The 22042-nt window shown below is 41.0% G+C and overlaps 1 protein-coding gene across 2 annotated transcripts in view; it reads left to right on the plus strand.

The window, feature by feature from the left end:
* Positions 1–21803, plus strand: part of YTHDF3 (YTH N6-methyladenosine RNA binding protein F3) — a 45811-nt gene extending 24008 nt beyond the window's left edge. For both annotated transcript variants that reach the window (XM_050940953.1, XM_050940952.1), the window contains one exon: positions 20840–21803. In XM_050940953.1, coding sequence (XP_050796910.1) covers positions 20840–20863 — 24 coding nt within the window. In that variant the 3' untranslated portion in view covers positions 20864–21803. The remainder of the gene's footprint in view (positions 1–20839) is intronic.
* Positions 21804–22042: the final 239 nt, after the last annotated feature.

Here is a 22042-nt window from a genome sequence, read left to right on the forward strand (position 1 = left end):
CCTTCCCAAGTATGAAGTCAGTCTAAGGAGACAATTCACTTAACAGCAGGATACCAAGAGAAGAAAGATAACTTTTGAAGTGGTAATGAGAGTGGTCCATTTCAGACAGATGACAAGAAGGTGTGAGTAACAGTAGGGAAAAATTAGTATTGGGGGAAAATAGATTTAGGTTTTATAATTGGGATGACTTTGAAGGAGGTCACCACCATACTTAACCACAAGAATTAACATAAGACCATTTGTTTGTTTTTCCACCATTCACAGTACATTTCAAAGAGAGATGAATACCAAGATATGCCATGTTTACAATTCATTCAAATGGTATCAGAATATAGCATAGACGGGGGCTGTTGATTTCGTTGTTGACCCTACACATACATATGTAAATGCACAAAAACACAAACATTATCTCCCCACATGTCTTTTGAGGGTTATTTATTTTGCAGGATGCTTAACCCTTTCTAGCCATGTGTCACAGTGCTATATGTAGACAGGTCCATATATACCACTGAATCTGAAAATTCCCAGATGCAGGATATTTGATCTGAACTGTACCATATCAGAATTCTACGTTTCTAGCCCAGATACTTATATCTGAAAAAGAGAAACTCAAATTTCCTCAGTATGAAAAGTGTAATTAAATGTTACAACATGTGATTATGGTCAGAAAATGGCTGTACTTCAAGTAAAGAAGGGTAAAATAAAAAGTGACTTACTGGAGAAAAACACAGGTGCAGAAGTTAACCTCAGTCATATGAACAATCCTCTTAAAAACACGCACATGCACATACAGCATGCTACTGTTTTTCCTTTGACATTTTCTGCTCCCTGCTGCATCCTCTTTTTCTCATAGTTCCACCTCTATTAAGAGCAGATGCTGGGTGAAACATAAGTGGTTGTCCAGCTTTTGTTACTTGCAATGAATGAGTGGAACAAAAGCTCTACGCAGAGAGATGTAGCCATAGGTGTCATTGTCTTCAACCAGAAATTTTCTCACAGCAGTTTGACACTCCAGGAAGGGTAGGTTTGAAGAATATCTGCAAGCTTCTAAGATTATAAAGGCTTCTGGTTCCTTCCAACAAAACACTACCAGCAAAAGGGGTTTAAAAACTCTCCATATTGGTAAACTCAAAGAAGTTGCTAATATCTCCCACAAGACCGCAAATCCAAATACTATATTCAGTCTTTGCAGCTCCAAATAAATGGGAGGGTCCAGCTGAACATAACCTAATCTTATCTAGCTGTACTTAGCTCTCCAGTCTTCTCTATGGCATTTGAGCACCTCAGATAGTGAAACAGCGGAATTACCCACTTTCCCACCCTAGCTTCAGGTTCACATGCAATGCAAAGAGACCATAAATCACATTTCTATTCACCAGATTATATCATCTCCACATATGTGGAAAACTGCTATACACAGTGGGAGATAAACATGGGACACAACCACTATTTTAGTTTTTTACTTTAAAAAAAAACTCTACACTGAAGCAAAGCAAGAGAAATTTTGGTCTTAAAGAAGGTGCTTTAGAAAGTTTTTAGTGGGTCAGGTAAAAACCCTCTCTAGGCAAAGCATTTCAGCTATGGAGTCACTGATATGAGATTACATTCTGGCATCATTTGGACTTGTGTAGTGGTACGAATAAAAACTTCATGCACACAACTCCTTAAATAACTGATTTTTACTATGAATATGTATTGTTTCAGTAAATCTAAGTTTACTCTTGGAGTAGTTGAATATTTTCCAGGTAAGCATGTTAAAAGTGGTTCCCTACCCCCCGTATGCTGACTCTTCCAAGAAAGTTTCTCATAGCAAGTTATCTGCACTAACTTGCCTATGCATGCAAAGAATATATACTCATCTAAGTTTACATAGCAGTGTACAGTAGGAAAATACGCAGAACAAAGAGTTTGTGATCTAACACTTGCATGCATAGTACAGAACAAATATAAAATGGCTTGTGGTTTTTATAGTTGGAAAAGTGTAAGAAAGTAGCCCCCTTACCTTTTACAACCTACAAATGTTTCAACTTTCCAGTATTCTAATTCAAGGAATACATTAGTGTAAAATTAAGCTTGGAGCATCTGTTCCGATTACTAATTGTGAATGTAAAAAAAATTCCCAGCTGCTTCTATGAAAAGACAGACATGATGGAAAGTCTTTTTTTTTCTTTTTTTCCTTAGAGATAACAACCTATATCTGTAATGAGTTAGATTTGAAGTACAAAGGTAAAAGTGTTCATAAGTAACATGATAAATCTTATCTATGTGTATACTTACACAGCCTCCACTGTAGTATCTGAGCTAACCCATAAGTATTATGGTGGCATCATAGCTAAGGCTGTACCTGAAATATAACTAATTTTCCAAAATCCCATATTTGAAGTGAATTTCAGTTTTGAAAAATCCTTTGGTTTTAAGGAAGTCATATCTCAAAAATGGCTTCTTACGAACTTTAGAATTTTATTCAGTGGTTCTTGACAAGATGTATACAGCAGAGGATTGCTTTTGATCACAGACTGTACAGTGCTTTGGTTGAGTTCACAATGGATTTTTAGAGCTGAATTCCCAGAGGTCAGCTATATGTGTTTAAACTTTGGTGTGGTGGCTGCGCTGAATCTTGTGTCCATCAGCCAAACTTCTCAGTTACAAGCTTTGCTTAAATTAAAACTTTTGGTAACATTGTCATCTTGAATATGATATGCTTATTGCACATCTGCAGTTACATCAGTTATAGTCTCTATCTGAATAAATATTAATATTGTAAATTTTCATGTTGATTTGTCTAATTGTATTCTAAATGACAATGAAGTATGTGCTATTTGTATGAGATTCTTTCTGAACACTGTTTTGGGAGGTCCTTCCTATTAAACACCATTGGCTGTGGCTGCTGCTTATTGTTTTCCCCAGTAGCAGACTCATAAAATAGTTTTTTATTTTACTGTTGTCCAGAGAGTTCTGATTTAGTATCAATGAAGCTGGCCGGGGTCTTTTTAATTTTTCTCAGTTTCTGCGTGGCAAAGATTTGAGCAACAGCAGGTGCACATGCACTAGCTGTTTGCAGATGTAGTAAAGCAACGCTGCATCCATTAACATTTGGAAGTTATCTGTAGCTGTGGTTTAAAAATAAAATAAAAAGTGGAGTGTCTAGTGCCGTAATTGAAAGCTAAAACGGTGCTGAAATAGATCGCTTAGGTCCCCTTACTAGAGAACGCTTTGAGCTTGTTACTGTTGTTTTGACTCTTTGGAATTTGCTTACAACCCAGGCTATCTTAAACTTATTGTCAGACAAAAAAAACTTTAGATTTCATACACTATATTAATGCTCTAGAATGTGGTTCACCTTTTTACTAGAATGAGTAGACTAAACGATGAGATTTTTTTTTTTATATACACCTCTACCCCGCTATAACGCGACCCGATATAACACGGGTTCGCGTATAGCTCGGTAGCAGCAGGGCTCTCACAGTGCTTTAAAGGGTCCGGGGCTCTCGCTGCTGCAGGGAGCACAGGGCCCTTTATATCACCGCTGGAGCACCGCTGCTGCTTCTGGGGCTGCAGCAGCAGGGCTCGAGCAGTGCTTTAAAGGTTCCGGGCTGTGTGGAGCTCTTTAAATCGCTGCTGGAGCCCTGCCACCCCTACTTCAATATAGGGTTTCAGCTATAATGTGGTAAGGATTTTTGGCTCCCCATGACCACGTTATAGCAGGGTAAAGATGTACTACTTTAAATGCAACAGAAAACATTGTATAGAGTGGGCAGCTGCAGTGCAAATTTTCCTGCATTAATATTAACCTTCTTCCTGACCTGGGAATGCCACCCACTTGGGTAGCAAGAATTTATAGCTTCGCAGTTCAAGCTGGTACTTCTTATTACTGTTGCTGAATAGTTCAGTTTATTTATTTTAATACAACTTTCATGTAGTGCAAGGTATCTGATTACCTGGATTCTGGATTCTCATTTTGAAGTAATTTAAGTTGTAAATAAGCATGTGTGCACATTTATAAAAAGAATGAGAGAAAGGAAGGAGGCAACTGACAGTTTCTAAATAGGCTAGGTGCTAAGGTGAGGAGGAAGGGTTTAAGGTAAAAATAGGAGATATTCAGATACAGATGGTGTATCTGATTGTGACAACATAAATGACATTGTCTCCTGCTCTTTTCCCCTTCTAACAGAAGCCTATAGAATTGAAGAGAAGAGGAAATGATGAAGTAATCGGAGTCCAGATAGAGGAATAGACTGGAGGAACATCTCTATGGAGGGAGGTGGAAGTGATGAGGGAGGTGGAAGTGACAAAGTTTTTAATTGGATTCAGAAATTGATAGGGAGCCAATTCAGGTAACAGAAAGGACACCATTATAAATTGATACTGCTGTGCCAGAGCTACATCCAGCATGTTAAATCAACATGTGCCAATTTAGCTTTTTGGATTTTAATGTCAGATTTTGTGAATGCGCAAGTGTGAAATTAATCCTTTTTGCTTTGTGGCTTTACCTCGTAAACTAGAGTTGATGCTAGTGACTAACCCACTGTCTAGGTGGTGTGAGACATTATTGAGGCTCAGGCCTTGGCTATACTGACGCTTTATAGCGCTGCAACTTTCTCACTCGGTGTGAAAAAACACACATCTGAGCGCAGCAAGTTACAGCGCTGCAAAGCACCAGTGTAAATACTGCTCCAGCGCTGGAAGCGCGGCTCCCAGCGCTGTAAACTAATCCCCACGGGGAGGTGGAGTACCTGCAGTGCTGGGAGAGCTCTCTCCCAGCGCTGGTGCTGCGACCACACTCGCACTTCAAAGCGCTGCCGCGAGAGCGCTGTGCGGCTGAAAGTGTAGCCATACCCTCAGATTAGTGAAGAATCTCAAGGTTATTATTCCCCAACTGTTTTAAACATATGCTTTAGTGATTGAAGGTTATTACAACTTTTGTTTCCTTTTGTTGTGATAAGTTAAAAGCAGGAGCATGTTTTGTTACAGTGATTTGAGAAACCAATTTTAAGAGCCTGTTAGCTAAGTCGGAAAAAAACAAAACAAAAAAACTTGAATGCACAACAAGCTGTTCTCTTAAACAGTCATATAAACCAGTAGAGTGGTTGGAATTAAATTGTGACGTGTTTCAATTTTAGTCACAAGAAATGTCATTATTTTGTGCCAATACCAATCTGTGGCATAGCTACTACCAGCGCAGGGTATGTCTACATCTACAATTTTGCAGCGCTGGTTGTTACAGCTGTATTAGTACAGCTGTATAGGGCCAGCGCTGCAGAGTGGCCACACTTACAGCAACCAGCGCTGCAAGTGGTGTTAGATGTGGCCACACTGCAGCGCTGCTGGGCGGCTTCAAGGAGGGTTCGGGGAACGCGAGAGCAAACCGCAGGGAAGGAGACCTGTTTGCACGGGGGTTCGGGGAACGCGAGAGCAAACCAGGGAAGGAGACCTGCTTCCCCGCGGTTTGCTCTCGCGTTCCCCGAACCCCCCTGCAAACCGCAGGGAAGGAGACCTGCTTGCACGGGGGTTCGGGGAACGCGAGAGCAAACCGCAGGGAAGGAGACCTGCTTCCCCGCTGTTTGCTCTCGCGTTCCCCGAACCCCCCTGCAAACCGCAGGGAAGGAGACCTGCTTGCTCGGGGGTTCGGAGAACGCGAGAGCAAACCGGGGAAGGAGACCTGCTTGATTACCAGAGGGGCTTCCTCAGGTATGCTGCGATACCTGCTTATTCCACGGAGGTCAAGAAAAGCGCTGGTAAGTGTCTACACTTGATTACCAGCGCTGGATCACCAGCGCTGGATCCTCTACACCCGAGACAAAACGGGAGTACGGCCAGCGCTGAAAACAGGGAGTTGCAGCGCTGGTGATGCCCTGCAGATGTGTACACCTCCTAAGTTGCAGCGCTGTAACCCCCTCACCAGCGCTGCAACTTTGTGATGTAGACAAGCCCATAGACTCTGGGTGAATGCATGTGTTAGCTATTGCTGAAGGAATTTACATACACAGTCTCCTCTTCTGTACCTCACTTACACAAGCGAACTTAGTCTTTGTTTGCACTGGCAAGTGAAAGACAAAATGTTTGTTGTTCAGAGGTGTTAAAACACACCCACCCTCCGAAAGACAAAAGTTTTGCCCACGACAAGCGCCGGTGTGAACAGCGCTTTGTTGGCAGGAGAGCTCTCTCCTGCTGACAAACAGCAGCTACACTGCACACCTTTTAGTGGCGAGGTGTAGCAGCACAGCCGTGTTGCTAAAAGCTGTGTAGTGTAAACATAGCCTTAGCTAGTTGCATTCTGTCTCTTACTGGAACTGCAACAGAGCATCTTGGGATGTGATGCCACTGTTCTCCATTTGGCTTGGTATGTTCTCCAGATCACGCCTAAGAGCAACAGGAGAAATCTTCATGACAAAAGTTAAGTGCCCTAATTGTGGCTCTTCCCTCAGCTCTGAGCATAGTATGTTGAATTTAGCCTTCCTTGAATCAGGTTCCAGCAACAAGGTCAAGCCAGTTGATTGTGCCATGCTTGAAGTACTAACTATGCTTCCAGATATGCTAGAGAAGAAAAATGACATGGATTTTCCATATCTCCTAGTGGGATCAGGGGGAATTACATGCATTCTTGCTTTCCTTCAGGGAAAGTGCGAAGTTCTAGATGCTGGGACAATCTGATGGAGCAATGGGTTTTATGCAGTGTCTTTTTTCTCTTCTCTCACTTACTCCTGGTCTCTATTGAGAGACATACATCTGTCATCCTATGTGAGAATCCAGGTCTCTTAGGTTCTCACAGGCACGCATTCTGTTCCCGTCTCCTTTATGTGGGAGGGGAACTTGGCTCAGATTCAGATGAGTTTCTCTTTCCCAGTGCTGCAACTGTTGCTTAGGTTGCTCTCCTCAGAAACACCAATAAAAACGTACAGATTAAATTTAAACTTCGTGGATGCTTGAATTCTCAGCCTAGAGTATTTTTGCCAGTCTGATCTTCTCTTGGATGCTAATATCTTTCCTTATGGCCTGTTGAACAGGAAGATCAAAGGGACAGACAGGCAGACCTTTGTAGGTGGAGTGGAAATTGCCATAGTCATTTATGCATCTTGTATGTTCAGGCTGTTATTCGGTGGCTTACAGACATTCAAATACTGACTAAAGAGCCTAGATCTGTCCTCCTTTTTGAGCATGCTCTCGAGTGTCTAGGTATAGTCTCTCCCATCTTGTATCTGGTTTGCATGCTCCTTTGATTGCTTCCCTTACCTATTGAATTTTTTGCAGTTACTGCCTTCTGAACCAAAAGTCTGTGAACAAATTCTTCAGAGTGCCTTGTCCAGACCAGGTGCTCTGCCATACACTACCTGCTGCATGTGACCAAACTGTGATGAGACATTCAATCAGAGTGTGCTGAGAGTAGTCCTCCTTCAGCAGCTCTAGGGCTCTCTGGGAGAAGGAGGCAGTTCATAGCTTCTTTGGGCATGGTCTGTCTTCCCTGTTACTGTAGCCTAGGTCTTTTATTCTGTTTTTATGCAAAAAAATCTTTACTAACAAAAAAGAAAACGGAGAATGAGGGAGTGGCTCAGGAAATATCCAGGAAAGGAGCATGGTCGTCTTATTTATAAAGTTTTTTGTGGGGGTTTGTCGAGCAGTTGGTCTTTAAGCAAAACTATCCATCAATTTTTATTTCTTAATTCTCTGCAAGATGCCAAGCTATTGTACCAGATTACTAAAAGTCCTTGAAAGAAGGACAGCAAGCTTAAATCTGTCGATGCTGTATTTTGTTAATTGGTATTTGCACTAATACACACTTAGGCCTTGGCTACACTCACACTTTACAGCGCTGCAACTGGGGTGTGAAAAAACACCCCCCTGGGCGCTGCAAGATACAGCGCTGTAAAGCGTCAGTGTAATCAGGGCAGCAGCGCTGGGAGCGCGGCTCCCAGCGCTGCACGCTACACCCGTAAGGGATGTGGTTTACATGCAGCGCTGGGAGAGCTCTCTCCCAGCGCTGCTGCTCTGACTACACTCACACTTCAAAGCGCTGCCGCGGCAGCACTCCCGCAGCGCTGCCGGGGCAGCGCTTTGAAATTCCAGATGTAGCCATACCCTCAGTGTATGTTCTCCCCTCAGCATTGGAACTGTTCTGGTTGTTGCAATTCTCACACTAATCCAGCAAATAGAATACCTCTGTTTGCTGAGCATATTGCAGGGGATGAGACACTACAGGACCTATAAATCTGCTCAGTTGAATCTTTTTATCAAAAATAGTACATTTTCATTAAAGAAAACTGTCTACGTATTCAGTCTTTAATGTTGTATTTTTGAATGTGGTTATGGAATAAACTTTGGCCAATATCCAGTTTTTAAACTGTCCACAGAATACTGATCTGAAATCTCGTTGAACTTCTAATGATTTAGACTTGTGAAAGAAACTCGGAAATTGCAGTGTCATATGTATAGGAAAACAAGTAAGAATTCTGTTTTTAATTTTAGTAGTTTCATGTGTTTCGATAGGGAATGAGTAATCACATTCATAAATAGTAGAAAAATGCATGAAATTTTGTGCATAGAAAGTTGAGAGATCTATGTGTTGATGGAAAGTACAGTGCACCAGGGATAGGTAGCCTAGTGTGCCATGGTTCATCATCTGGCATGATGTCTTGTGGGAACTTTTTGCAATGTGTTGTGGGTAGAAATAAGTTTCCCAAGGATCTTTGGAGGTAGGAATCAAGTTCCCAGCATGCAGCTTTCTCCACCCCACAAGCCATCTGTGTCTCATAATTTTTGTGCTTTTAAAAAAACAAACAAACCCACAAACCTGCACAGAATTTTTTGGTGTCCATCTCAGACAGAAGCCTGGAGCCTGCAAAGCTTTGCACTGTTTTCTTTAATGTTGCAAATACAGAGCGCCTGAGTCTCTTGAATTTGCAGACCCACAATAAGTACTGCAGCCATGGGGGACATGTTGATTTCTTTGAGGACAGATTAAAGGACGTAGCAAAAAACAATTCAAGGTTCTTGGTGTTTACAAAGAAGCTGTGGGCACCTTTTCTGAACCCAGTAACTGAGCACTGACTCATGGGGTTACATCATAATGCAACTTTGGGATGACAACAGAACTTGTGGCTGCAGTTCCTGGATCCATGCACCTGGCTGACCCCAGCCCTCCAGAGCCAGGGCACCAGAATGAGAGCTATAGTAGAGAAGCAAATGGCGATAACACTCTGGAAGCTTTCAAAGCTTTATTGCTGTCTGTGGAAGCGGATTTTTGGAGTTGGAAAATCCACAGTGGGGACTATTGTTATGCAAGTGTATAGGGTCATTAATCATTTCCTGCTGTGCAGGACTGTGACTCTCAGCAATGTGCCAAATGCAGTGGATGGATTTACAGCAATGGGTTCTTGGACCTCTACGGAGTGCATCAGTAGAAAGGGCTGCCTTTCTATGATAATGCAAGCATTGATGGATCACTAGGGGTGCTTCATTGATATCAGTGTGGGGCTGGTCAGGGAAGGTGCATAATGCTCACGTATTTAAGAACACAGGAATGTTCAGAAAGTTACAAGCAGGGGATTTATCTTTCCTGGCCAGCAGGTTACCATTAGCAATGCCAGTAGTGATTCTGATGGATCCAGCCTATCCCTTGCTTCCCTAGCTTGTGAAAGCAGTACTCTAGGCCACCTTGATAGCATCAAGGAAAGATTCAGCTACTGGTTCAGCAGGTGCAGAACAACAATTGAATGTGCTTTTGGTAGATTGAAGGGATGCTGGCAGTGTTTACTCACAGCACTGGGATATTTTTTTCACTGAGATGTAATATTATAGCTGCCTGTTTGTGTCATGCGTAATATCTGTGGGGCAAAGAGGGAGAAGTTGATGCTAGAATGGAGGGAAGTGGAGCATCTGTGTGCTCATTTTGAATAGCCGGATGCAAGGTTCATTCCAAATGCTTAGGGTGGAGCTATGCAGTTGAGGGAGCCTTTGAAAGAGCACTTTAATGGTCAGTCACAGTAGTGTGCTGTGCTGGACTGTTGTCTGGACCTGGAGCATTAGATGTTGCTATGAATTACTCTGTGCTGGCTGTACAATTATAAATATGACTGGTGGTTTTCCTAAATCTGAGGTATGTGGCACTTGCTATACATGTATAAGTAACATGCTTTGAATACCACTGTGCAGTCTGCAATATATATTGTGAACTCATAAAGATAAATTTATTCTCCAAAATTTGAGGGGCAGAAACAGTGCAGACAGCATGCAAAAACCAAGCAAAGCAATACAAACTTTTAACAGAAATTAATCAAATGGGACTAGAAAATTGGAAAAGCAGCAAACTTTTTTGTCCATTTCAGTGTACACATTTAGTTTGCTCTGGCTACACATACACCAATCATAGTTCTCACAAGTCAGTGTATGTGAAGCAGTGGTTTTCCTTGCTGTCCCCTAGTATGGAGTGCTAAGAGTAAAGAGGCAGCCTGTGATTACAGTATGTCGGGGAATGTAGGGGTCTGCTACCATGCAGACTCCTACCTCTGAGAACTGCAAAGGGTGGGTAGTGGGTGACTTTTGGACTCGTAGGTCAAGCAGGACCTGCAGCATTTGGATTTTCTTCCTGAGAAAGCCCATTCCATTTTGGTGCATCTCCCTCTCCTTTTCCTGCTGGTACTTCTGAACCTTTCTCCTGTCCACTCTTTTCTTCTCCATGCTGTCTGCATTAGACAAGAGGGCTGATGTAACAACACTGGCTTGCAGAATTTTGCTGAACATAAAATTGTAGGACTGGAAGAGAGCTGGAGATATCTTCTAGTCCAGTCCACTGCATTCAGGGCAGAACTAAGTATTATCTAGACCAAGGGTTCTCAGACTGGGGGTTGGGACCCTTCAAGGGGTCACAAACTATCAACCTCCACCACAAGCCTCACTTTGCCTCCAGCATTTATAATGGTGTTAAATATATAAAAAAGTATATTTTTAATTTATAAGAGAGTGGTCACTCTCATAGACTTGCTATGTGAAAGAGGTCACCAGTAAATAAATAAATAAATAAATAAAAATTGAGAGCCTCTGATCTAGACCATTCCTGACAGGTGATTGTCTAACCTGCTGTTAAAAACCTTCAATGATGGAGATTGCACAACCTCCCTAGGCCATTTATTCCAGTGCTTAACTACCCTTATAGGAAGTTTTTTTCCTAATGTTCAGCCTAACCCTCCCTTGCTGCAATTTAAGCCCATTGCTTCTTGTTCTATCCTCAGAGGAAAAAGGAGGGGGAAAAAAAGTCTCCCTCATCCTTGTAACAGCCATTTTTTTATGTACTTGAAAACTGTTATCATGTTCTCTCTGTCTTCTCTTGTCCAGACTAAACAAACCCATTTTTAAAATCTTTCCTCATATGCCATGTTTTCTAAATAATTTTTGTTGCTCTTTTCTGGATTTTCCAATCAGTCCATGTCTGTCCTGCGATGTGGTGCCCAGAACTGGATACAATACTCCAGTTGAGGCCGTATCAGCACAGAGTAGAACGGAAGAATTACATCTCATGTCTTGTTTATAACACTCCTGCTAATACATCCCAGAATGATTCTGTTTTTTTTGTTTGTTTTTTTTGAACAGTGTTGCACTGTTGAGTCATATTTAGCTTGTGATCCACTCTGACCCCCAGATCCCTTTCCGCAGTACTCCTTCCTAGGCAGTCATTTCCCATTTTTTATGTTTGCAGTTGGTTGATCCTTTCTAAGTGGAGTACTTTGTATTTATGTTTATTGAATTTCATCCAATTTACTTGAGACCATTTGTTCAGATCATTTTTGAATTTTAATCCTATCCTCCAAAGCACTTGCAACCTCTCCCAGTTTGGTATCGCCCACAAACTGTATAAGTGTACTCTGTCGTTGTCTAAATCATTGGTGAAAATATTGAACAGAGCTGGACCCAAGACTGATCCCCTTCCAGCTTGGCTGTGAACCACTGATAACTGCTCTCTGGAAACAGTTTTCTAACCAGTTATGTATGCACCCACCTTATAATAGCTCCATCTAGGTTGTATTTCCCTAGTTTGTTTATGAGAAGATCATGCAAGACAGTATTAATAGCTCTTTTTGCGGATACAGACTAAAATGGCTGCTACTCTGAAACCAGTGTTAATAGCCTTACTGAAGTCAAGATATATACCACATCCACTGCCTCTCCTCTGTTCACAAGACTTGTTATCCGGTCAAAGAAAGCAAATAGCTTGGTTTGATACAATTTGTCCTTGACAAATCCATGCTGACTATTACTTATCATCTTATCTTCTAGGCCATAAGTGTGCAAACTATGGCCCAGGGCCGCATCTGGCCCGTGGGACTGTCCAGCCTGGCCCCTGAGCTCCTGGTCAGGGAGGCTAGCCCCTTGCCCCTCCTCTGCTGTTCCCCTCCCCTGCAGCCACACTGCCGCGTGCTCCTGCTCCGGCCAGGTGGCACAGCTGTTAGAGCGGCATGGTAAAGGGGCCGGGGAGGTTGGATAAGGGGGCAGAGAGTCCTGGGGGGCAGTCAGGGAAAAAGGAGCAGGGGGTGGTTGGACAGGGGAGAGGTTCCGGGGGGGAGTGGGAGTCGGGGAGAGGGAATGGGAGGGTGGATAGGCATGCGAGTCCTCGGGGGTCCACCAGGGGATGTAGGGGTGGATGGGGTTCATTTGCTTTTGTATTTGTATTGTCTCATCTTAATACAGAGAGCCCATTTGTATGTATTTTTCTTTCTTTTTGTATAAAGCTTTCTTTTAAGACCGGTTGAAGTTTTTCTTTACTTCAGGGAAATTGAGTCTGTACTCACCAGGGAATTGGTGGGAGGAAGAAATCGGGGAGATCTGTGTGTTGAATTTGCTAGCCTGATTTTGCATTCCCTCTGGGGGAATAGGAAAGTACTTTTTGTTTCCAGGACTGGGAACAGAGAGGGGGGGAAGGGAAAAAGGATTATTTCCCTTTGTTGTGAGACTCAAGGGATTTGGGTCTTGGGGTCCCCAGGGAAGGTTTTTCAGGGGGACCAGAGTGCCCCAAAACACTCTAATTTTTTGGGTGGTGGCAGCAGGTACCAGGTCCAAGCTAGTAACTAAGCTTGGAGGTTTTCATGCTAACCCCCATATTTTGGACGCTAAGGTCCAAATCTGGGACTAAGGTTATGACATGGTTGCCATCCCTATTGCATCGTCTGCCATTGTAAATTGGTGATGAGATGACAGTTATTAGTCGTTCTGTACCGTCTGCTGTGTCATGGGTGCTCCTGGCTGGCCTCACTGAGGTCGGCTGGGGCGCATGGACAAAAATGGGAATGACTCCCCTGGTCATTCCCTTCTTAATGTTTTGTCTAAAAATAGTCAGTCCTGCCTAGAATATGGGGCAAGTGTACTAGAGAACCAGGGAGCACAGCTGCTCCTTGTCACAGCCCCAGAGATCCTGCAGAAATGATGAGCTGCATGCCATTCTAGGAGGTGCCCCTGCAACAACCCCACCCGTTGCTTCCCTCCTCGCCCAACCCTCCTGGGCTACCGTGGCAGTGTCCCCCATTTGTGTGATGAAGTAATAAAAGAATGCAGGAATAAGAAACACTGACTTTTTAGTGAGATAAAATGCGGGGGAGGAAGCCTGCAGCTCCTGTGATAGTCCAGGCAGTATAGAATCTTTTCTTTAGACGTGAAAGGGGCGGGGCTGATGGAGCTCAGCCTCCAGTTGCTATCATGAGGACAGTTACCAGCCGTTTTGTACCATCTGCTGGGAATGACCAGGAGTCATTCCCATTTTTACCCAGGCGCCCCCGGCCGATCTCACCAAGGCCAGCCAGGAGCACTCACAGGCTGATGATGAAGACAGATATCAGTCATATTGTACCATCTGCCACCGGGAAGGGGATGCTGGTGTTCAGCACTGCGGCACCCCGTCTACCAGCAGCATGCAGTAGACATAGAGTGACATTGAAAAAAGGTGAAAAACGTTTTTTTCCCTTTTCTTTCGGGGGGGGGGGAAGGGTGTAAATTGACGACATATACCCTGAAACACCCAGGAAAATGTTTTTGACCCTTCAGGCATTGGGAGCTCAGCCAAGAATGCAAATGCTTTGCGGAGACTGCGGGGACTGTGGGATAGCTGGAGTCCTCAGTACTCCCTCCGTCCCTCCATGAGCGTCCATTTGATTCTTTGGCTTTTCGTTATGATTGTCACGGAAAACTGTGCTGTGGACTCTGTATCATAGCCTGGAGATTTTTTCAAATGCTTTGTCATTTTGTCTTCTGTAACAGAGCTCTGATAGAAAAGATTTGTCTCCCCATACAGCGATCAGATCCAGTATCTCCCGTATGGTCCATGCTGGAGCTCTTTTTGGATTTGGGACTGCATTGCCACCCGTGCTGATCAGAGCTCCACACTGGGCAAACAGGAAATGCAATTCAGAAGTTTGCTGGGCTTTTCCTGTCTACCTGGCCAGTGCATCCGAGTTCAGATTGCTTTCCAGAGTGGTCACAATGGTGCACTGTGGGATACCACCCGGAGGCCAGTACCGTTGATTTGTGGCCACACTAACCCTAATCCGATATGGCAATACCGATTTGAGCGCTACTCCCCTCGTCGGGGAGGAGTACAGAAATCGGTTTAAAGAGCCCTTTATATCAATATAAAGGGCTTTGTTGTGTGGACGGGTGTAGGGTTAAATCAGTTTAACACTAAGTTCGGTTTAAATGCGTAATGTAGACCAGGCCAAAGGCACAAGGAGCACAGGTGCTGCTGGCATCCTGAAACTACCCAGGCCCACATGCTGCTAACCTGTTTGCTGCAGTGGTGCTAGCCAAACCTACAATGTAGTGGTGTAGGGAAGTATCCTACCATGGAGGAAGAAATAAGACTATCATCCCTAGAAATCTTTGTGAGTGGATTGAAGAGTGTCTCCATGAATATTTCATTGAAAACTCAGGAGGATACAAGGGATATAAGAATGACCATACTGGGTGAGATCAATGGTCCTTCTAGCCCAGTATCCTTTCTCTGACAGTGGCCTGTGCCAGATGTTTTTCAAAATGAGTGAACAGAACAGGGCAGCTTACTGAGTGATCCAACCCCTGTGGTCCAGTCACAGCTTCTGACAGTGGTTTAGGGACACCCGGAGCATGGGGTTAAGTCCTTAACCATCTTGCCTAATAGTAATTGAAGGACTTATTCTCCATGAAATTTTCTTCTTTTTTCAATCCAGTTATGTTTTTGGCCTTCACAACATCCCCTGGTAATGAATTCAACAAGTTGGCTGTGCATTAAGTAAAGAAGAACTTCCTTATGTTTGTTTTAAACTTGCTGTCTATTAATTTCATTGTGTCTCCTCTTTTTCTTGTGTTATGTGAAGGGGTAAATAACACTTTCTCTACACTATTCATGATTTTATAGACCTGTATCATATTTTCCCTTAGGTGTCTCTTTTCGAAGATGAACTGTCTCAGTGTTTTTTAATCTCTCCGCATATGGAAGCTGTTCCATACCCCTAATCATTTTGTTACCCTTCTCTGCACCTTTTCCAATTCTAATATCTCTTATAAGATGAGACAAGAAGAACTGCATGCAGTATTCAAGGGGTGGGCATACCATGGATTTATATAGTGTCGTTATCATAATTTTTGTCTATCCCTTTCTTAACGGTTCCTAACATTCTTTTAGCTTATTTAACTGTTGCTGTACATTGAGCAGATGTTTTCAGGGAACTATCCATGATAACTTCAAGATGTTAAAGTGGGTGATGCAAAATTGGGGTCTAAATTAGCTGTGTATGGCTGGGATTGTTTTCTGCTGTACATTATTTACACTTAGCAACATTGAATTTTATCTGCCATTTTGTTGCTCAAGTTGTCCAGTTTCATGAAATTCCTTTTGTAACTCTTTGCAATCAGGTTTGGACTTAACTACGTTGATAAATGATCTGAAGAAAGGGATAGGCAGTGAAGTGGCAAAAATTTGCAGACAATGCAAAGTTACTCAATGTGTTGAACAGCACAGGTTCTAATACAGATCCAAGGAGAATCAACTGTTTGCCTTTCCATTGTGAAAACTCTCCATTTATTCACATGCTTTGTTTCCTGTCTTTTAACTAGTTACTGAGCAAGGAGAGGACCTTACCTCTTATCCCATGACTTTTTGCTTTGCTCAAGAGCCTTTGGCGAAGGCCCTTGTTAAAGGCTTTTTGAAAGTTCACATACAGTATAGATTGGATCACCCATATCAACGTTAAAAAAATTAAGCACGAGATTAAAAAAATAATTACAATTATCGCAGTTTTAATTGCACTGTTAAACAATAATAGAATACTATTTATTCATATATTTTTGGATGTTTCCCCACATTTTCAAATACATTGATTTCAGTTACAACACAGAATACAAAATGTACAGGGCCCACTTTTAGATTTTTTGGGTATGGCTACACTTGCAACTGTACAGCGCTGCCGCAAGACCACTCCTGTGGCAGCGGTTTGAAGTGCAAGTGTGGTTGTGGCGCCAGTGCTGGGAGAGAGCTCTCCCAGCACTGCAGGTACTCCACCTCCCCATAGGGATTAGCTTACAGCACTGGGAGCCGCGCTCCCAGCACTGGGGCAGTATTTACACTGGCACTTTACAGCGCTGTAACTTGCTGCGCTTAGGGGGGTGTTTTTTCACACCCCTGAGTGAGAAAGTTGCAGCGCTGTTAAGCGCCAGTGTAGCCAAGGTCTTTATTTACAAATATTTGCACTGGAAAAAAGAAATTGTATTTTTCAATTCATATTATGCTAGTACAGTAGTTGCAATCTCTTATCATGAAAGTGCAATTTACAAATGTAGATTTTTTTTATATATAACTGCACTCAAAACCAAAACAATGTAAAACTTTAGAGCCTATAGGTTCACTCAGTCGTACTTTTTTATTTACATTTACTGGAGATAATGCTGCCCACTTCTTATTTACTAAAGTACCCTACACTACAAACTTCTGATTGCATGACTGTTGCCTATGGGCGTGATAAGGGATGATTTATGTCTGAAATAGCTGTCAGCAAAAGCCCCTGGTATAGATGCTGTTGCACCACTTTGTAGGTTTAGTATACTAATAGAGCTATACTAGCAAAGCCTTTTTTATGTATAGACCTGTTGTGACTGCTTGCATTTCCAACACACTGTGCGGTAAACATTCATATTAAAAAACTAAATGCATAGAACCCTGCACAGATACAAAATTTGTATCTGATCCACGATCTACAAAAGATTTGCAGGGCTCTGTAAGTACAGTCTCACAATTTCCATTAATAGATTTTACAAATCGCCCATCCTCTTGAACTTTTTACAGCTCATTTTTGGCCTGAACTAATAAAATGTTCCATTTACATTGCTGTTGCTTTTTGTCAGACTGCTGCCTTAAATTTTTCATCAAAAATTACCCTTTGACTTTTTCATCCTCTTTCCATTTAAGAAGTGCATTAAAAGTTACATAGCCCATTTCTTTCATAGATTATTTTGATCTCAGACTAGGAAATAGTTTCAAGTTAAACCAGTTACTCATTTTCATGGCATTGGGTTTTGGAAAAATGGGGGTGGGGAAACTAAAATAATTTCTTGGTACTTCATTGAATTCATAATTCAGAGGATTATTTCCTGCAGAGCATTTTTCATCTGGTGATCCTTCAGTTGGTACCTGAATTTAGAAAGAACTGAAATTGCATGAAATATAAGGCAGTATGGAAGAGCTGAACATAAGTTGCTATATTATCAGTTCGACATGTTTGTATATTCTGGATTGCTGCATGCATTTCCAAAGCCTGGGTGTTTTCCAGGTTCATCTCCTTAATTTTATTTTGTTAGTATGTGTAGCAAAATCTGCTCACCATGTGGTCTATAGCTAGCAGTTATCATTAACCAGCTGTTGCATTCTCATGTAGCTTTAATTCAAATGCTAATTACTCTCCATGTACTGTGGATAAACTCCACCCAAAGCCCAGTAACATTACTGCTTGCAATAAATTCTAAAGTGAAACAGACTGCATTGTTGTCCCTTGGCAAAGAACTTGAATTGATTGAAGGAGCTTTCTATCCTTGAGTGCCAAGGAGAGATTTGGGAAAGATTCCGATCGTCAGATTTTGAAAAGTAAAGAAAAGAATGTAGATGAATGGGAACTGAGGGAGAGTTCAGACTATACACTGGAATATATTCCCAGGTGAAGATGCTCTCTTCTAATCACGGAAAGCCTAGGATAGAGGTGTTCTATTGTTTGGTCTGTCTTCACTGTTTGAGAGCCAAAATACTATCCTGGGAGCTGGATATCCATTTTGATTCCCCCTCCTGCCTGATCGTCAAGATGGGAGAAGGGAATTGATATTAAATGAAATTTTACTTTAAGTAGTTTTTTTGGGGGGAAAAAAACAATATAGTGTACAAATGTATTTCTGTTCTTTCATCTTGTCCTACTAAAGACCATTTCAAACACATTTGAGACACATTCTTCTATGCACTTTATAATGAGATTTCAAAATGTAAAATCTACGAGGCAGCAAAAAATGTAAAGTTTGTTTCTCCCTGTGTGCACGTGTGTGCGTACATCCAGGAATTGAAAATATGCAGGTAGTATGGGCTTGGAGAAGGAGGGTTTTTAAAGACTACATCCTTTTTTTGTTTTCTGATGGAATTGAAGACTGATTTTTCTTGAGACTTAGAAATTTGGAAGATGCCTAACTTCAGTCTCTTAATTTAGCTGATCTCTTTGGGGTGGCATTACTTTTTAGGTTATTCATTAGAAAAATATTTTTGGATGTGAAGGACAGTGTCTGATTCAAGTGTGTTTTGAATCCAGAAGCTATATATAAAAATTCAAATAAGCATCAGGAAGGTCTCTGTGGTTAATATGTTGGGGGTTGGGTGGGAATGGGAGACACTTTGTAGCAAATATATACTTGAGGTTACTTCCATGACTTAGCTCTTTCTTCACAACATTTGCAAGTATATTGTAAGTATTTCAGAAATGCAATATTGTTTAAAAACAAACAAAAACCTTTCCTAAATCAAAATCATTTGGTCTTGTGCTCTTTTTCACTGCTTCACATTACAATATTGCATCTGTCAGTGGAGGTCTACTAATGATACAGCAATAAGCTGTGACAACGTGTGCATTAGTAGGCTATTTTTGCATGCCTTTACACAGTGAGAAATGAGGCCAAAGGTCAAGTGCCTTCAGTCACTTGAGAAATGCACCAATGACATACTAATACACACGAATGGTTCATTAATTTCCCATTTTAAAAAATCTTTCCTTTGCAGGCTTTAATGCAATGTACTCTTTTGCTATAAAAAGTCGGTCCTAATAAAATACCTTTCCTACTATTTAAAATAGGCTTGTTTAGATTGTAAGCTCTTTGGTGTAGGTTTTGTAGCATCCAGCACAGTGGGATCCTGATTAAGGACTCTTGGAACTATGGTAGTACAAATAATTTTCACTGTCAAAGCAGTGTGAAGCAGGCAATTTGGAGGACAGAATCTGGCCCAATATATGTAATGGTGGTTGTATTTTGAGTGGTGAGGTCTAACTGCACCATTGTGAGCTGCTGCAAAGGTGTTGCATCAAAGTACCAAACCTCTTTGTACAGTCCATGGCCTTGGCTATACTCTGAACTTTTAATAAGAACAGCTTCAGTCATATGTGGCTACTGTGTACCTTCTTTCTTGTAGTCTGTCTTCCTGGAAGCATTCATTCAGGATCATCTGTTTTTTCTTGCTTAATATGAACAGTGAGGAACACTATATATAGCTTCAGCATGTTACGTGACAATCCAATCTTCAGATTTAAGAGGTTCTTTATCTCATCCTAGCATTGTGCTACTTGTTTGTTGAATACCAGAAACATGTAGCAAAGTTAATAAAAATTCTAAAATTAATCTAGTCTCCTCCTTTTAATTGTAATGAAAATTACCTGTGAGTACAGCGGAAGCCTTTCTGTGTGTGGAATTTTCCAGAAGAGTATTTAAAATGTTGAAAATACTTTCACTATGCATCACTAAATTACTATACTACATAATGCACTTATAAAACTTAGTTGTATATGGAAAGACTAAAATGCACAATCACTTCTCTTCCAATCACCTTTTTGCCTATTAATAGCAAAAACAATTTCTAAAAAAATAGGGAAGAGGTTTTAACCAACATTCTCTACTGTTGATTCCTTCTTATCTACATTTATTGTTGCATGGGGACCTTAATTATGACAGCTGTTATCATAGAGGGATACAATATGTGCAGCAGTAGTGGCACAGAATTCATTCAAAGCACAGTGAAGTTAAGAGACTTACATTGACTTTGAGTTTTGGATAAAAGCTCTAGTGACTGAGTATCACCTCAATAACACTTCCCGATTCCAGAACTGTAGGGAATAAAAAACATCAAGGAAACTTAAACTACTAATTAAACACACAGTCCATTTTGCAGACAACTTAGGCAGCAATTTTAAGGTAACTTTTTTTCTTGCTTGAATGCTGAATAGCGCCTTTTTTTTCCTTTGACTGTTCATTTCATTTAGTGGAATGTCTTTTTAAGGGAAGTAAATATTTCTCCAGTATGGTGCCTAAATGTAACAGTGGGATGTGTTCCTTTCAATAGCTCATTGTCATTTAAACAGATTTGCCTTTTAATTTCCACTGTACTTTAAAAAAAGCTATCCTGAACTAAACATTCCACTTTGCCTGAATACATACAAAACATTGATTTCATTTCCTGTAAACCATGCTGCTTTCTTTAAGGAAGTTGACATGCTTAACAAGTGACATTACTACTGCTCTAATGAGGGGAGAATATCAGAATTGAATGTGAAAATGCTTGTTTTAATTTTATTTCCTCTTTTTTTTTCTTTTGCAGGAGAGAAATAGAAACAAACAATAACTATATGAAGATGTCCTGCTAGAATTACAACACTAATGATGTAGACTCTGGAAATGCCTAATATGTCTAAGAAGACATTATTAAAGCTTTTTTTCTGCTTAAGGTGACATCTTTGAACACTTTAACACGAAATTGACTCTTCTTGTAATGGTTCTCATCAGTGCATCTGCCCTTATACTCTCTCACCAAACACACTTGAGAACTGTAACTTCGTCAAGCACTTTCTGTCCTGAAGCTTTTACCAGTATCTGCTGTCTTTTGTATTTATGCATCCTAGCTAAGGCACAGGAGACTGAAGGAATGCAAGGATTCATTAACTCTTTGAATTTGTTAAATACTAACAATTAACCATTAGAAGTGATTCAATGATGTGAGATTCACATTGCTTCAACTTATTTTTTCTTTGTTGTAGTTTTTTTTTAATTGTCAGTTTTTAGCTATTCAACAGATTAAAAGCAAAATCATGCCATATTTAGTCCTGGAGTAAAACTCAAGTCTAAATGTTCATGTGAAAATTATTGTAGTAAACTTTTAATATGGCAAAGCAACTTTAAGATGCAGTTTAGCCAAATGAAACGTAACATGAAATTATATTAGAATGACGTTTCCCTTGTTTCAAACTGTTTGGTGTAAGAGAATATTAATATGCAGCTTGGTGGACAGCACCGGTTAATGCACACTTCTTTATTTTTTCTGTAATATGTATACTGAAAAAAGTGCATTTGTCTGAGGAACTGTTTGTTTGCTACCACTCAATGAATCTCAGTTTTGAGTACCTCAGTCTACATCAGACTTTTTATGACCTTTATAACTACATTTAAAATCTTTAATTCCTATTTCTGGGTGTTTGCAAGCCTGACAGATTGCTATCATGGAAGTGAAAATTTACTCCTCTAGGTGATTCACTAGCTAAATAAACATAATTCTTGTTTAGCAAGCAGATACTGTTTCTCAACTTTTTTCCTCCTAATATCACAGTATTCGGGCATTCTCTCTATTCAGAATACTTCTGTAAAAAGACTGATCAGTGGATCAAGTCTGTTCACATCCATATTTACCTGTTACTGGCTAGAGCTCTCTAACGAAGTGTTTAAGATACTGTATTAATCTGAATACTTCTATGCTAAATTTTTAATTTACCCTTTGAAAATTATTTTTAACAATAACCTGATTCTTAGA

The sequence above is a fragment of the Gopherus flavomarginatus genome, chromosome 2 (genome assembly GCF_025201925.1).
Source record: "Gopherus flavomarginatus isolate rGopFla2 chromosome 2, rGopFla2.mat.asm, whole genome shotgun sequence".
NCBI classification, from domain to species: Eukaryota; Metazoa; Chordata; order Testudines; family Testudinidae; genus Gopherus; species Gopherus flavomarginatus.